General features: G+C 38.5%; 1 protein-coding gene across 1 annotated transcript; it reads left to right on the forward strand.

The window, feature by feature from the left end:
* Positions 1-3,281: 3,281 nt before the first annotated feature.
* On the forward strand, positions 3,282-13,035 carry Gmnn (geminin DNA replication inhibitor). The gene is made up of 7 exons (XM_015494081.2): positions 3,282-3,442; positions 3,815-3,890; positions 6,929-7,006; positions 7,822-7,969; positions 11,029-11,111; positions 11,492-11,602; positions 12,616-13,035. The coding sequence occupies exons 2-7, from the start codon at positions 3,837-3,839 to the stop codon at positions 12,772-12,774; spliced, it is 633 nt and encodes a 210-aa protein (XP_015349567.1). The 5' UTR covers positions 3,282-3,442; positions 3,815-3,836; the 3' UTR covers positions 12,775-13,035.
* The last annotated feature ends 3,258 nt before the right edge of the window (positions 13,036-16,293 follow it).

Here is a 16,293-nt window from a genome sequence, read left to right on the forward strand (position 1 = left end):
ATGTAAAATAGAAATACAATGGGGGCTGGGATTCAGTGGGGCACAAAGCCTTGGATTTAGTTCCCAGCAGTAAACAAACAAACAAAAAAACCCAAAACAATAACAAAAATACAATGAGAAGAGGAACTAATGGCTTCAGTTAGAGGTTTATGTTCTCAAAGGATTATACCCATCATGTATTTTATTTTTCATTTCCTTGGTACTTTATAATCCTGTTTACTCTTTTATTTTAGCTGACTTATCATCTTCAACATTACTCACTTATATTAACTACTATTAAAATGCTACTCTACAACTATAAACCCCGATTTTGATAGGGTTGGAATTTAGACCTTTTTTCCTGCTATTATTTATTTTCCCAACCACAGCAGTATCATAGGACACTTACAACTAGGTTAAATGATTTGAATACAACTCAGAGCTGGGAAATTGGGCAAGATGGATGGCTTTACAAATTATCCTGCTGAGCCTTTGAATAAGAAAATAATGAAATGTTATTTGTTCTCCACTTTTCAGAACAATAGAGATTATCATGTTAATAGTTAAGCAATTTCCAGCAATCTGGCTGAAAACCTTGGGAATTTAGTTTAGCTACAATAAATAACACATTTTTAAAAGATACATTTACTCTCCAGTCACCTCAATTGGTTCTGTTGCTCTTCACCAACAATTCAATTTATCATTCTGCTTTATACTATGCTAAACGATTTGAGTTTATTTTTCGGTTATATATTACCCTGATTTTCTTTCCTCCCTCTTTTCACAAACTAATTATAAATGCTATTGAGCAAGATAAGAAGCAGCTCAAGATTATGGGAAAATATGCATGAATTTTTAAAAAGTTGTATAGCATAAGACTGTATTAAATTTCAGGATTATATATGAGTTAATATCACTGGATAAAATTATGCCTATCAATACCTTTGGTTTTTCTACTAGAAATAAGACTGCAGTATATTTGGAAGTCTAGAGAAACATTCTGATCACATAACTACTTGGAACTTTTTTTCAGACCCCTACAAAATCACTTTCCTTTTAAATTTGTTCTTCAAAATCAACAGGAAACCAGTTTTGAAATATGGTTTGGAAGTTTGAGGCTAGGACAGTATGTCTCTTCAGAGAGGAATATTTTTGCATCACTTGTGGACTTTAAGCCTGAAGATGGAAAGTCTCAGTTGGCTATTTCCTAGTTGTTTTACTTCCTTTTTCACACATCTTTTAGCTGTGTAAAAAAAAGGAAGTAAAACATCTACCACACAGGCTGAGAGCATCCAGTAGGCTGGTGCTCAGTGTGATGGTTTAGAGTAGCTGTATCCCCTAGGGAAAAATGTGAGACACATTTCTAATTAGAAAAAAAAAAAATTCTGGTAATCATATTACAAAGAAGAAAAACAAATAAATGAAAATAATTTAATGACTTATATTTGACCTAATGTATAAAAATATCAAAGTTAGGAGGCTTTGGGCATGCTGGGCAAGAGCTTTACTACTGAGCACTTTTAGTAAGTCTTTTGAAATCCGGCATGAATTTTACATTACAACATGTTACAATGAAGTCTAGGCACATTTCAAGTATTCAACAGCCATATGTAGCTAATGGCTTCCTAACTAGACAGCATTGGTATGGGTCTGTTAATTTGTCACATAAACTAGTTGATCATTTAGAAGGGATCTAACCTAAACTTGAAATGGTTTTAACAGACTCTAGGGAATTCACAGGTTTTTCTCCAAGTAGGCACTGTCTCCTTCAGTATGTTCAATTTAAAAAAATTAAAATTAAAATACTGAAACATATAAAGAAAAAAATCACCAGTCCAAAACCAATATGACTAGCAACTACAGATAGCATTTGGATAGGTAGGCCCCCTAAGTCTGGGAAAGGACCAATTCTCTTGGTGCCACTTTAAGTCTTTAATTATAGTAATTCTAGATTCTATATCTCTGGTTTGCTCACCACTTTCATATGAAGACATTTTTCTTTCTTAGTATTTTGTTGTTGTTGTTGTTCTGGAAAAACCACAATGTACTCTGCTTTATGTTTTCCAGTCCAGGCAATCTGAAAATAACTTTTCATATATATTATAAAATGATGGGGCTATGGGAGGTCCCAGTGGCATATGCCTATAACTCAGGAGGCTGAGGCAGGAGGACCTCAAGTTGGAGGCCAGCCTTATCAATTTAGTGAGACCCTGTCTCAAAATAATAAAAAAAGGTTGGGACCACAGCTCAGTGGTAAAGTGCTCCTGGGTTCAATCCCTGCTACCAAAAAAAAAAAGGGATGGGCTATGCATGATCCATTTGGGTTCCAAATCAGTCAATTCCTATTCCAATGTAGTCATTGCCTACATTCTTTGGCAATGATCCCTACATATGGATGAATGCACAGACTATAAGTCAGGTCACTATTCTGACTGTCTGGCTTACTTACACTCGCCACCGGTTATCAGAATTCTTATTCCAGAAAACTCGCCTTCTGCGTTTTCCAGTCGATGGATGGTTTAGATTTAGATTTTACATATTTCTCCCAAATAAAGCGAGAACCGTACAATTAGACCTTGTACATCTTAACACGTCCAAAACCAGCCCAGCGCGAGCTGGGAGGCCCCGCGGCAGGTGCACAGCGGAGGAAGCACTTCTTACAGGGCGGGGGTGCAGAGTGGCCACCTCCTTCCCCCCGAGGGTCCAGGCAGGGTCGGAGGAGAGAGTGGCACTGCAGCGTCCTAGAAGTCGGGGTCAGTGTTGGGAAGGAGGACAGGGGGCAGGGTCGCCAGGGAGGGTTGGAGGGCAGGAGGGGGGGAGGTCGCAGGGAACATACCGCAACCTGTAACCAGCCCCTGCGTCCCCGCCCAGCGCGGCGCAGGCGGTCGGACCCCGCGCAGGCGCAGTAGGGGCGGGCGGAGGCGAGGCGATTCGCCGGCCGAGGCCCCGCCCCGCCCTGCGTCAGGATCACGTGTCGTTCGTGGCGGGTGAGCGAGAAGCCTGGCCTTTCCTTCCTGCGCGCCGCTCNCGGCCTGGCAATCCTGTGCCGCGGTGACCCGGGGTCGCGCTGCCCGGGGACCCTGCCCGGTCCTGGGTTTAATGACTTTACACACTGGCGAGTCTGAAGCAGAGGGTGGGTGCTGGCCACCCTAGGCACCCTAGGGCCTCGCTGGGACGCGGCTGTCCGAATCCCAGGTCTCGCCGAGAAGCACCTAGGTGACTTGGGTTCCGTGGCAGTCACCCTCGCTTAGCCGCGGGGCTCGGCCCCCGGCATGATTTGAGCATCCGGGGCCGCTAGGCAGACGGTAGCAGTGCACCGCTCGGTTAGCCGTCTTTCTCCTGCGCCCCGGGTAGTAAAGAAGTGTAGTCGAGTTCGGAGACCACCGCCCCGAGCAAAGGGATGACCGCGAAAAGCGGGAGGACTGTTGGAGGGGAACAGACACGGCTGGGGACTCCGAGTTAGGTACCTCTGCCTCCTGCTCCCTTGCTTGTTAGTCCTTCAGGTCTGGGGGGTGGTTAAACATTGCCTATAAACGTACGTGAATGTTCTCATTTTGATATTGTCACCACTAAGTGATTGTCAGTGCCCAGCTTGTTACCGCTTAACTGGCTTTGCAACAGCAAAGTTGGGATGCTGTCCTTTAGGGTGGACTTGGGCATACCCAAGTATCTGCTTTGCTTTTCCTGAGGTCCATTTCTCAGATCTTTGAGTTCCTTATTTAATCCAGGACACCATCAGTTCAAAATTTATGATTATGAATATTTTTAGCAACAACAAAAACAAAATCTGTACTCAATCTCAGGTGCAAACCATGCTCTGTTTCTTACTTACTAGACCCTTGCACATTGCCAGCTGTATGATGAATCCCGGTATGAAGCAGAAACCAGAGGGAGTCCAAGAGAATGTGAAGGTATGTGACAGAATCGCTTTAGTGTGCTGCAGAAGACATGTGGTGAAAAGGTTTGTTTTTTGTTTTTGCAGTACTGGGGACTGAAAACAGGGCCTTGCATGTGCTGGGCACATGCCTGTACTGCCCCACTAAGCTGCCTCCCCAGCCCTTTTAAAATTTTTATTTATTTTTTGGTACTAAGGACTGAACCCAGGGACCCTTAACCACTGAGCAACATCCCCAGCCTTTTTTGTATTTTATTTAGAGACAGGGTCTCACTGAGTTGCTCAGGGCCTCACTAAATTGCTGAAGCCGACTTTGAACTCATGATCTTCCTGCCTCAGCCTCCCTCTGTGCTGGGATCACAGGCCTGTGCTACCACACCCAGCTATATTTTTACTTTTGAGTACTGGCTCACTAGGTTGCCCAGATTGGTTCAGAAACTTCCTTGGGCTCAAATGACTGGCCTGCCTCCCAAATAAGTAGAACTAGAGGTGCAAAAGGTATTTTTTACCTAATTTGGCCAAATTTAACTTGGCTATAATTTCTGTGAATCTTACTGAAGTTTTAGACAGGATTGCCTAAGTATTTCATTCTTTTTGATGCTGCCATGAATGGAATCGTTTTCTTAAATTTCATTCTTGGTTTTGTCATTGCTACCAGATAGGAATACAGTAATAAAGTTTTGTTTGTTTGTTTTTGTTTTTTTATGTCTATAGTATAACCTTGCTAACCTCGTTTGGTAGTTCTAATAGTTTTTAATTAGAATCGGTTAGGATTTTCTATATACAAGATTATTTCTTAGATTTCATGAAATTATTGTATTAAAAATCTTTTGTAAATATCATAAGAATTAGTTTGAGTAGGGGACTCAAACACAGACTATATTGCATTATTTTGCACATTTTTCTAGAGTACCTCATATTCATTACTATCTAACCTGTTTTTGTAAGACTTTTTGAATCTCTGTATGATGCTCTCATTGTAAATCTTAAGTATTTATTCTTAGTACAATAGGACAGAGTTTGTTTAAAACTTTTTTAATATTTATTTTTACTTTTAGGTGGGCACAATATTTTATTTTATGTGCTGCTGAGGATCGAACCCAGTGCCTCATGCATGCTAGGCGAGCACTCTACCACTGAGCCACAACCCCAGCCCAAGTTTGTTTAATTTTTGAGTTTATAATTTTGACTGGGTCTATTTTGTGATTCTAAATGAATTTATAATTTAGGGACTGCCACACAGCTGAAACTATATGAGGATTCTGGGAAACTTTATATTTTCAGGAAAAAGTATCAGTTTGCAGATTTAAATTAGAGTCAGTAAACTTACATTGATAAGTGAAAACAAGTGTTTTTTGATAAATTGTTTTCATTTATTGTGGTTTTCTCAGGAGCCTTACGTTATTTTTCTTGAATAGTATTTGACATTGATAAGCCATGAATTTAATTGTATTGGCTTCCATTTAGGGTGAGATATCTTCCTACTGTACTTTGGGTGTGTTTATTTAAATTTTTTCTTATGAAGGTTTTCAAATATTCAGATTCAGAATTCTTGGATTCCTTGCCAGTTGTATGCAAAAATCTGAGTGTGCTTTTGTGTACACTTTATGGGGAGAGAGTTCACAGAACATCAAGTTGCTTTCTAAAAAGGTTAAAACTCAAACATATGAATGAAACTTTCTGAGTTTTTCAACTCTTATTCTAGTATATGCTCTGTACCCAGAAAATACTAATGTAGCATATTACCTTTCTTAGACCAGATTTTATAAAGCTTGTATATATCAAAGTTAAATCTTAGAAATGGTGTGTGTGTGCACGCGCGTGTGTGTGTGGGGGGGGGATAGAATGACTTCCTTTACCCTTTTTAACATGAATAATTTAAATAAATTAATATCTATTATTAAGATTCCAAAACTGTATTTTCTTTTATTTGCGTGGAGACTGTTTACTAATCTATAATCTAAATTATAACTGAAATGTTGGTGTAATATTTGTTTTCACAGTAGCTGGTATTTGTCCTTCAGTTAAATAGTGAGATAATAATCAACAGTAGAACCTTTACCGTGGGAAAGGTGGACTTGGTCTTGTGAAGTACAGTGTGGAGTCTGTAATTTTCTCACGCTGGTGTGGTGTCATGTTCTTTCTAAACTTGTTTGAGTATTCACCATTGTTTGCTATCCCATGGAGGCAATATAACTAATGATTTTTTGCAAAAGTAGAAAGAACTTTCAGATAAGGAAATATACAGAAAGGTATTTGCATATTATAAGGAAGGCCATATTTTTTCCAAAACAATAACATGGCATTTTAGGATATTTTAGCAGCCATAAGCACTCACATTTTAGCTGTCTTCCAAGGAATGGGTTAGGGTTAGGGGTGATGGTTGCAAATATGTTTAATATATTTCTGGGCTGCATGTTTAATATATTCTTTAAAATTACCTTCCTTTTGTGAACAGGTAAATATTTTGGTATAGTCACGAGTTAAAGGAGGTCTGAGATGAATCTTTTCATTAGAGAAGTGTGAATAATGAACCTTTTCCTCCAGCTTATCTCTTTTGTGTGTTCATACCATAAATGTTATGCTGTTTAGTTTTATGAAGTAGAGGACCTATAAGTTTCTAGTTTCTTTTTAGAAGACTTTTTAAAAAGAATATAGATATTCCTATTATACTGGAATTTTTTCATCTATAGTTTGAATTTCTAATCAGAGCTTAGAAATTTTGTTATGTTTGTTTAAATAGATATAATTAGTTGCAAAATGATTATAATAGAATTATATGTTAAAATAAGAAGTTACTTGTTTGTGCTTGATTTGGATGATATCCATTCTTGAGAATTTCTTCAAACTTTGTTTTAATCTTGAGAAATAAACTTTCCATTTGATTAAACCAATGTCTTATAACATATTAATTATATAGCAAGCCAAATATTAGTATGCTCAGTGATTTTTTTTTTTTTTTACATTATAGTAAGACTGACTATATAGAAACTTAATAACTGAATAACCATGTAGCAACTCAGTAACTAGATAATCAATTATCTCAACTTTTAGAATAGTCCTGTTCCAAGAAGAACTCTGAAGATGATTCAGCCTTCTGCAGCTGGATCTCTTGTTGGAAGAGAAAATGAGGTATGTAGTAGGGGTCTGGATAAAGGTGACACTACCTCTGGTTTAAAAATTTTCCCAAGATTTCTTTGTCTGAAACATATACATTTTTGAAATTTGGAAATATAACAATTACATATTCCCCAGAGTGGTTTCTAATTGTTCAATTTGAGAAGTTCAAAATTGCTATGAATACCTGTACTAGAATTAGAATGAAGTAATAAGTTATGAATTATAGGAGTAATGTTTAATAACTTGGGAATAAGATGTCATGTTCTTTCATTCTTTGTGAATAAATGATGAAATCATGGATAAGTGTTTAGGCTTTTTGCAGATAGAGAATACTGCCTTTTCATGGTACTGAATTTAAAGTCAGCATTTTAGCATAATAATAGTACTTTTATCTAAGTCTTAGACCAAGTTGAGTCCAAAATAGCTGCTGCACAACCACAAATGGGATCCTAATTAGAATGAGTTGTACCCCAAGTATGTATAATATGTCAAAATACACCCTGCTGTCATGTATATCTAAAAAGAACAACAAAATAGCTACTGCAAATAAAATTCCTAAAGTGGTGCTACAGGTTTTGGTAAAGTTTTGAATTGTATAATTTTTAAAAAGATTCACAGATGTCCAAGATGTATGAGTGCCCCCTCCACCCTTTTTTTTGGGGGGGGGGGATTGAACCCAGGGCCTTGTGCATGCAAGGCAAGCACTCTCCAACTGAGCTATACCTGCAGCCCTTGTATGAATTCCCTTTTTAAAATATTCGGTAAGTGACAAAACCACTTACCTTTCCTGTCCATTGAATCAAAATAAATAAATGTTTCTATTATAGTTGCCTAAAGGCTTATCTAAAAGGAAACATTGGAATGACCAGTTAACATCCAAGACTTCCAGCTCTGGAGGTGTTATTGACCCAGAACCAAGTGAAAATAAAAGTCTGGGAGGAGTCACCCAAGAAGCATTTGATCTTATGATTAAAGGTATGTAAAACAAAGAAAAAACACGGCTTTCTCTTAAATTTATAACATAAGGTAAATAATATTTGTTAATCCTGTTATGGATTCTGCCGATCCCTTTTTAATAGGGATACTATTAGATATTTTACTTGTTTGTCTTTCTTGGGGGTATGCGGGGTACCGGGGATTGAACTCAGGGGCACTTGACCACTGAGCCACATCCCCAGCACTATTTTGTATTTTATTTAGAGACAAAAGTTTCACTGAGTTGCTTAGCGCCTCACTTTTGCTGAGGCTGGCTTTGAACTCTCAATCCTCCTGTCTCAGCCTCCTGAGCCTCTGGGATTACAGGAATGTGGCAAGCGCCTGGCCTTACTTGTTTGTCTTTGACAATTTAAGATTTCTTATGATTGTAAATAGTGTTGGACAGATGTATTTGGCAAGATCCAAATGTGGAAGAGATATTAAGGAAGGAGGCAGTAAATAATATGGGATATCTTCCAGTAGAATGCCACAGGCTTTGTGAGATTTGGAAATGGGTGTTTTTGAAGAAAAATATTTATAGGATGAATTTGAAAGAAATTTGAATATTCCACAAGAATATTAAGTAACTGTCATTAGGAGTGTGGTTGAAGAAAAGGAAGAAAGTGAATGAGAAATGTTTTGTAATAAGCACTGGTTTTTAATAGAATGGTGGTCAAATCAGAGGAGGAAGTTAGTGATGTCTTTTTTTCCTTTTTTTTTTTTTTTTTGACATGGGGTCTCACTATGTTGCCTAGGCTGGTCTCGGACGCCTGAGCTCAAGTGATTTTCCAGCCTCAGCCTCTGTAGGGGTAGGGTCACAGGAATGCACCATGCGCTGTGATGTTTGGTTCGCGTTGTGGGAGGTTTTTGTTTTTTGCTTTTTTCCCCTATGACACTGGGGTTGAACCCCAGAGGTATTTCACTGCTGAGGTACGTCCCCAGTTCTTTTTTATTTTTTACTTTGAATTAGTGTCTCTAAATTGCTGATGCTGTCTTTAAACTTTTGATCCTCCTGCCTCAGCTTCCCGAGTTGTTGGGGTTACAGTGGTGTGGTGCAGTGCCCGACTGAGGTCTTTACTTCTAATCACAGGTGATTGGATTTCACCTTGATGAGAAGTTGAGGCCAAGAGGAGTAAATTGGCTTGCTCAAGGTCACAGTGACCAAGGGCTTATTCTGAGTTGGTAGAAGACAGTAAGGAAAAATGTAGCAGATAAGATTTGACTAGGTAAAGTTAGGAAAGGTCAACTGAATGGAAATAAAGAAGCTCGTTAATAGTACTATAGAATAAACAAGACAATATTTGTGATATTTCTGATTCAGTTAAAATTAAGGATTGGTAAGAAAATATGAAAGCACCAAAACAATTCACCTATATATCGTGTTGCTAACATAGCCATAGATGAAGAAAATTTCCACAGATTCTCTCTGGGATGTATTATAAGAATTGCAAGAACTGCAAAGAAACCCTGAACTTTATTACATTTGTTGTTGGCAGTGGTATTGGCATAGTCATTTTGGAAAAATTTTGTATGTGTTTTAGGATGGAGGAAATGAGTGACGTTAGGAGGCAGGATCATAATGTGGTGAATGGAAGGACAAGTGTGGAATGGAGAAGAAGAGGAAGAACTGTTGACTTGGAGTTGGACCATTAGTGGCTCTGCCACCAAAAGAGCTTAGAAACAAATGACCCCCAGTAGCTTGGTGCATACTGGGCATCCAGTTGCTGGTTGTGGACATTATTCTCCATTAAAGCTTCTCGGAGAAATAGCTGATTCCAGGACAGTAGGAAGGCTATTACAGAGTGATTCTGGAATATCGTGTGTCAGAAAATAGGAAAGTACTCAAAAGCTGATGGGCATGTTAAAAGAACACAGGAATCAACTTTAGTGGACTAAGTTGTAAAAATTTGAGCATCAAAATGGATAATGACAATAATGGATTATAAAGCATTGAATAAAAAAGGACATGATTCTATACCGGTAGATTTTCTTTTAAATTGTGGTAAGGAAGTTTTTCTTTTTTTTAACAGAATAATGGCATGTAGAAGGAATTATATAAATCACTTTTTGTCCACTGTGGAAATAATAGACATGAGCAAGAAATATCAGTGGACTTTGAAATTGGATGCAAAGTATTTGGAGAATAGAGTATTATTAACACAGACTCAAAAACATTCCTGTACAGATTACTTATTAATTACTAAGGGGAAAAGGCATCTTTACAAGGGAGAAATCTGGGAGATGGCACCTTACTCACACGATCAAATTTTCAAAAAAATTTTTTTGTAGTTGTAGATGAACAGAATGCCTTTATTTTATTTGTTTATTTTTATGTGGTGCTAAGGATGGAACCCAGTGCCTGATAACACGAGGCAAGTGCTCTGCCACTGAGCTACAGCCCCAGCCCACACACAATCAAATTTAACATCTCGGGGCTGGGGGTATAGCTCAGTTGGTAGAGTGTTTGTCTAGCATGTATAAGGCCCTGGGTTCAATCCCCAGCACCACAAATAATAATAATAAAAAAAATTAAAAAACTTATTGTGTATATGGTACCACATTTAAAAAAAAAATTTAACATCTCCCATTTTGTAACAGATTGGTATGTGCTTCCTGATGGTTCTGGAGGTACAGCATACTAACGCAGTATTCCTGCCAAGAAAATGTTTAACGTGAATGAGATCATGGAAACAAATTTGAAATTTTAAAAAGTGTGCAAAATAACTGATGTGGACTTTTCAAAAATGTGGATGTCAGGGCTGGAGGTGTATAGGTCAGTGGTGGGGCATGTGCTTAGCACGGGGAGGCTGCAGGTTCAATCCCTGGTGCCAGTAACAGCCACAAAACCAAATAAAAATTCCCAAACACAAATGTCGTAGACATGTAGAATAACCTAGGTGATATATGTGTGTTCATTGGTTTCTGTTGTAATTCCTCTGAATGACTGAAATGAATCCTTGAAATGTTGGGGAAAATAAAACTTAAATTGTTAGATTGATTTTATTTTGTAAGTTTTTAAGTAATGGTTTTTAAAGTTGTATATAAAACATTTGTTTCAGAAAACCCATCCTCTCAATATTGGAAAGAAGTGGCAGAAAAACGGAGAAAAGCTCTCTATGAAGCACTTAAGGAAAACGAGAAAGTATGTGCTGAGTATGATTTTTTAATTTTCCAGGATTGTTTACCTTTTGCTGTGTAGCACATTTATTGGGACCAACATAAACTAGCTTTAACGTTGGCCTGAGAAAGTTTGACTAGAGAGGCAGCTCTGGTACTAGAATTGTCACACAAAATGAATCCTCTTGAGAACCAACTTTATGCTACACGTGTCTGTCAGTTTTACTTCGAGGCATATAATTGGTTTCACAGTAAATCTATGAAATATTGAACTTTATTTAAATTTTCACACAAAATGAATCTCTTGAGAACCAACTTTATGCTTCATGTGTCAGTTTTACTTGGAGGTATATAATTTGTTACACAGTAAATTTCTGAAATACTGAACTTTTATTTGTTATATAGCTTCATAAAGAAATCGAACAAAAGGACAATGAAATTGCCCAACTGAAAAAGGAGAATAAAGCATTGGCAGAAGTAGCAGAGCATGTACAGTATATGGCAGAGTTAATAGAGGTAGGTAATTTAAAGTTCACCTAATGGAGAATTGTCTGTTTTCCTGAAGAGTTAAAGCAATAGTGGGCTCAGGACGTCTTTGTCTCTCTTAACTGCCTTAAAGTATTGTTCCATGCTGGCTCCTGAGTACCAGTTTAAATTGTGCTTTCAAAACAGTTCAGTCCACTTTGACACTGTTGGTGGTTTTGTAAATTAGTACGACCCCTGTGGAAATCAGTATCGAGGTTCTTCAAAAGACTAGGCATGGAATCACAAGACCTAGCTGTCCCACTCGTTAGTATTTATCCCAGAGAACTAAGAGCGGCACACTATAGCAACACAGCCACTTCAGTGTTTAGCAGCACAATTCACAATAGTCAAATTATGAAATCAGCCCAGATGCCCTTCAGTAGATGAATGGATAAAGAAAATGTGGGTCTGCATACACAATGGAGTCTTATTCAGCTGTAAAGAAAAATGAAATTATGTCATCTTCAGGAAAATGGATGGAACCATTATGTTAAGCAAAAGAAGACAAAATCAGAAAGTCAAAGGTTGGGTGAATATTTTCTATCACATGGAAGCTAGGGAGGAAGAAGGAAAAGAAAGGTGGGGTGACCGCGTGAAAAGCAAATAGAGATCAGTAGAGCAGAGGAAAGGGGTCAGAGAGGGAGGGGGAGGTGCTGGGAGGGATACTGGCCAAGTTGTGGTATTATATTGTGTGCATGTACAAATATGGAACAATAAATATCCCACCATACGTACAACTGCATTGCACCAGTAAAAAAAAAAAAAAAAGTGAAGAAAGAAAAATATAGAAAAGAATTTAAAAAATTGGCAAATTATTAAACATTGTGATTTTGCAGAAACATGAACTAGCTTGGTGGAGACTGATATTACACTGCCTATAAGTGAATTTATTGAAGGACAAGATGAAAGCAATCTTATATAACATTGAGGGTCAGCTGTGTCAGCATACTGATAATGACTTGAATTCTAAAGTTTTTACAACAAATTACTGGTTTATTCCTTAGAGACTGAGTAATGAACCTCTGGATAACTTTGAATCACCGGACAGTCAGGAATTTGATTCAGAAGAGGAAACTGGTGAGATTTCTGAAGTAGAAGACTCAGAAACTCCTGGCGCATGTACTGAAGGAGCTGCACCTTCCTCTACAGATGCAGAACCATGAGATGATATTCAGTAACATTTGATTGTTGAGAAATATGCTGCCAAAGTTTACCTCACTATAGTTCTTTGTAGCAGAGTTACTACATAATTCAAAAGCTAGAGTCAAACTTCCATGTTTGAATCCTGGGACACTATTATTGTATTAAATACAAATACTGTGTATTTTTAATCTATGATATTTTATGTAATTAGCACATCATTTTCTCAGTTGTCAGATATGACCTGTGTATATATGATAAATAAACTTTGGTTTCCTATTGAACTTTTTATGTGTCCGAAGATGATGTGTCTATAGAAAATGTCTCTTATGCTTGTGGTACTGGGGATCTAAGCCAGGGCTTTGCACATGCCAGGCACATGCTCTACACTGAGCTACATCCCAGCCCTTTATATTCTTCGAGACAGAGTTTCACAAAGTTGCTGAGGCTGGCCTCAAACTTGCTGTCCTTCTGCCTCAGCCTCCCATTTTGCTGGGATTATAAGAGTGTACCACCATGCCTGGCTTATTGTTTGCTTTCTATTCTTCTGCCATCTTGGGAGAAAACAAATTTATCCCTGTTTAAACAGATAACCGAGGTCTTAACTCCCAACCCTGATTGTACCTCAGGTTCACTGTAAGCACTATTGATATCCACATCCAGACACAGAAATTCTTTTTTTTCCCTCAGTTAGCTGTAAATGGACACAATACCTTTATCTATTTATCTTTATGTGGTTCAGAGGATGGAACCCAGTGCCCCACCTCTGCTGGGCAAGTAATCTACCACTGAGCCACAACCTCAGTACCTCAGATATTTTTAGAGTTTTGGAATGTAGCACAAGATATTTGTAGGGAAAAAAAATAATGTTTTTGAAAAAAACAAATAGTATTTGTTTGCCAGGTGGATCTGACTAGCTGAGTAAAGGCTCGACTGGCTGGTGTGATCACATTGCTCTTGGAATCAAAGTGTGTGCAGGGGGATCAGTTGAAAGTCCAGTGGAGTGACGAGAGTTTCACGTACTAGTATAGTGTGAAGTCTATAAATATGAAGAGGCATGGGTTGATATTAATGATGAATTTTCCACGTATACCATTTTTTTGAATGAAGAAAAAATAAACCAGTACTAAATACACAGCATTGGAGCTGAAAGTAGTCTTGTATAAATTGACAATAAAGAGCAATGTCAAACTTCAAATAATTGTTCTAGGTAAGTTTCTTTATAGGACTTATTTCCAATATTGAGATAAAGCATACCTCAGTGTTATTGTGAGGAGTAAGATCTCTATTATAGTGCTTGAACTAAGGGCTTAGAAAATGGAAGCTATTATTAACAGAATTTCATCCAAGTAGAACTTTCTGGAATAGTAGGAGTATCTATGCTGTCCACTTTGGTAGCCAGTAGCTACTGACACTTGAAATGTGGTCAGTGAATAAGTGGAAGTTTTCATTTTATGTTTTAGCAGCTACATGAGGCCAGTGGTTGCTGGGTTAGGGTTACTGTGTGTTAGGTGTGGGCCACTAGCCCAGAGAGCACTAAAGTAGAGGAAGATTACTTTTTTTTAAAATAAATTAAGATACTCTAGTTAGGGTAAGGGTGAAAATGCTAAGATTGGCATAGCCTGGCTTAGGATACCGCTCTTGGGTTGATTGACAGTTTTCTTAAGATTCTGCACCATGGACAAGATGAAATTGGAAATGTTAACAGGAAAAATGGAACCTAGTGAGCCCCAAAGCAATGTCTACTGCCTTAAGGCCCTTTCAGCTTTGTCTAGAAAACTCCTTTGAAGATATCTCAGTTGAGTTTTGGGTTTTCCTAATAGATCAACCAACAACAAATGGGTGTGTTTAAATACCTGTGCTGCAGTGTCCTCCGTGTGGGATGACTGAGGTGTGCGTGGCACATGGACCAGAATGGTTCCCCAGCAGGATCAAGCATTGCACTTCCCTGTAGTGGTAACTTTCTATTTTTTTTTGGGGGGGGGTGTCTTTTTTTTTGTCTTTTTTGGAACTGGGAGTCGAACCCAAGGCTTTGCAAATGCAAGGCAGACGCTTTGCCACTGAGCTACATTCCAGCCCGGTAACTTTATTGATAACATTTTCTATCGGCCTCTCCCTCTCTTAGTGCTAGTTCCTGAGGTCACCTCCCAAGTAAAATTCCTTCTGGGAAAAGCCGAATGCTGGGGAGACATGAATTTTGAAAGGAAAGCAGAGAATTTGCAAAGGTTTTGGCCAATGGTTTTTAAATTCAAGGCTTAGTATAAAAATGCTTCAGGGCCCAACTCTGAATTATTCATCTTAAAGGAGTACCAGAGACCAAAAAAGGAATCTGAATAAAATATTATGGCTAGACAGCCTCAGAGTCACTCTACATAAGATGTTGGCCAGAGCTTCCCGGAGCTTTGTCAGAATGCAGACCTTCAGCAGTCTCTGGTTAAATGTGTCAGTGGGGCGCAGCTGTTGGTTTTCAACTTACACCCATTAAAATGACTAGAAACCATAAAAGACAATCCCATATTGAAAACCTGGAGCCAACACATGAAAAAAAAAAAAAAAGTAACACTGCAGGGAACAGAATAAAACAAAACATAAGAATTGGTAGGCAATTTCATTTCTAGCAATGTATTCTGCAGATACACTAAGGTGAATGACTTTTCAGGTTATTCGGTACAATTTGGAACTACCAAAGACTAGGAAAAACCTCAATTTCCATCACTATTGGGGTGGTTATATACCCCAGTTGTATAGTGGGATACTCAGAAGCAGCAGGACAAATTGAATATCTGTGTGGAATGCTACTGTGTGTTAAAAAGGACTGAAAAGGGGTTATATGTACCCTTGTAGACTGACAATGTTTGGAAAGACAGGCAGCAGCTTTTTTTCTCTCACTAGTTTTTGCATTTTTTATTGAAGGCACATATGCTGTTCCATATCTAATGTTTTCTTTCAGAAGTAGGGAGCTCTGTCGCTGTGACACTCCTGGTTTCAGTAGCATGGAGAGACTCACCTGATTGGTGACTTGGGGAAGCATAAACTCGGTATCTTCACCTCATTATTCCCCTTCTTCCCGCGGAGTGTGAGGGCTGCATTGCTATTTTCTTCTGCTCCTCTTGATTCAGACACAGATTAAAGTGAAATTATCCATCAAGTGAAGATTGGGCCTATAAATTCCCAAAACTTTTACCTCCCATTCAACCTTAGGGAAGTACTGGAAAATCTGCAAATTCTAACATGAGAATGAGCCATGGAAAGACACGAGAGTGTACAGGAAACAGGATCCAACATTGGAGGAGTGGTGGGGTTCCTGGAAGTAATATTTGTAGCTGTGTGGCCAACTAAATCTGCGGTAGAGGATGCTGGACTCTGTAATGGGGGGCTGACTTCAAAAAGAAACCAGCAGGGGCTGGGGATGTGGCTCAAGCGGTAGCGCGCTCGCCTGGCATGCGTGCGGCCCGGGTTCGATCCTCAGCACCACATACAAACAAAGATGTTGTGTCTGCCGAAAACTAAAAAATAAATATTAAAATTCCCTCTCTCTCTCT

Source organism: Marmota marmota, unplaced genomic scaffold, assembly GCF_001458135.2.
Source record: "Marmota marmota marmota unplaced genomic scaffold, marMar, whole genome shotgun sequence".
NCBI lineage: Eukaryota > Metazoa > Chordata > Mammalia > Rodentia > Sciuridae > Marmota > Marmota marmota.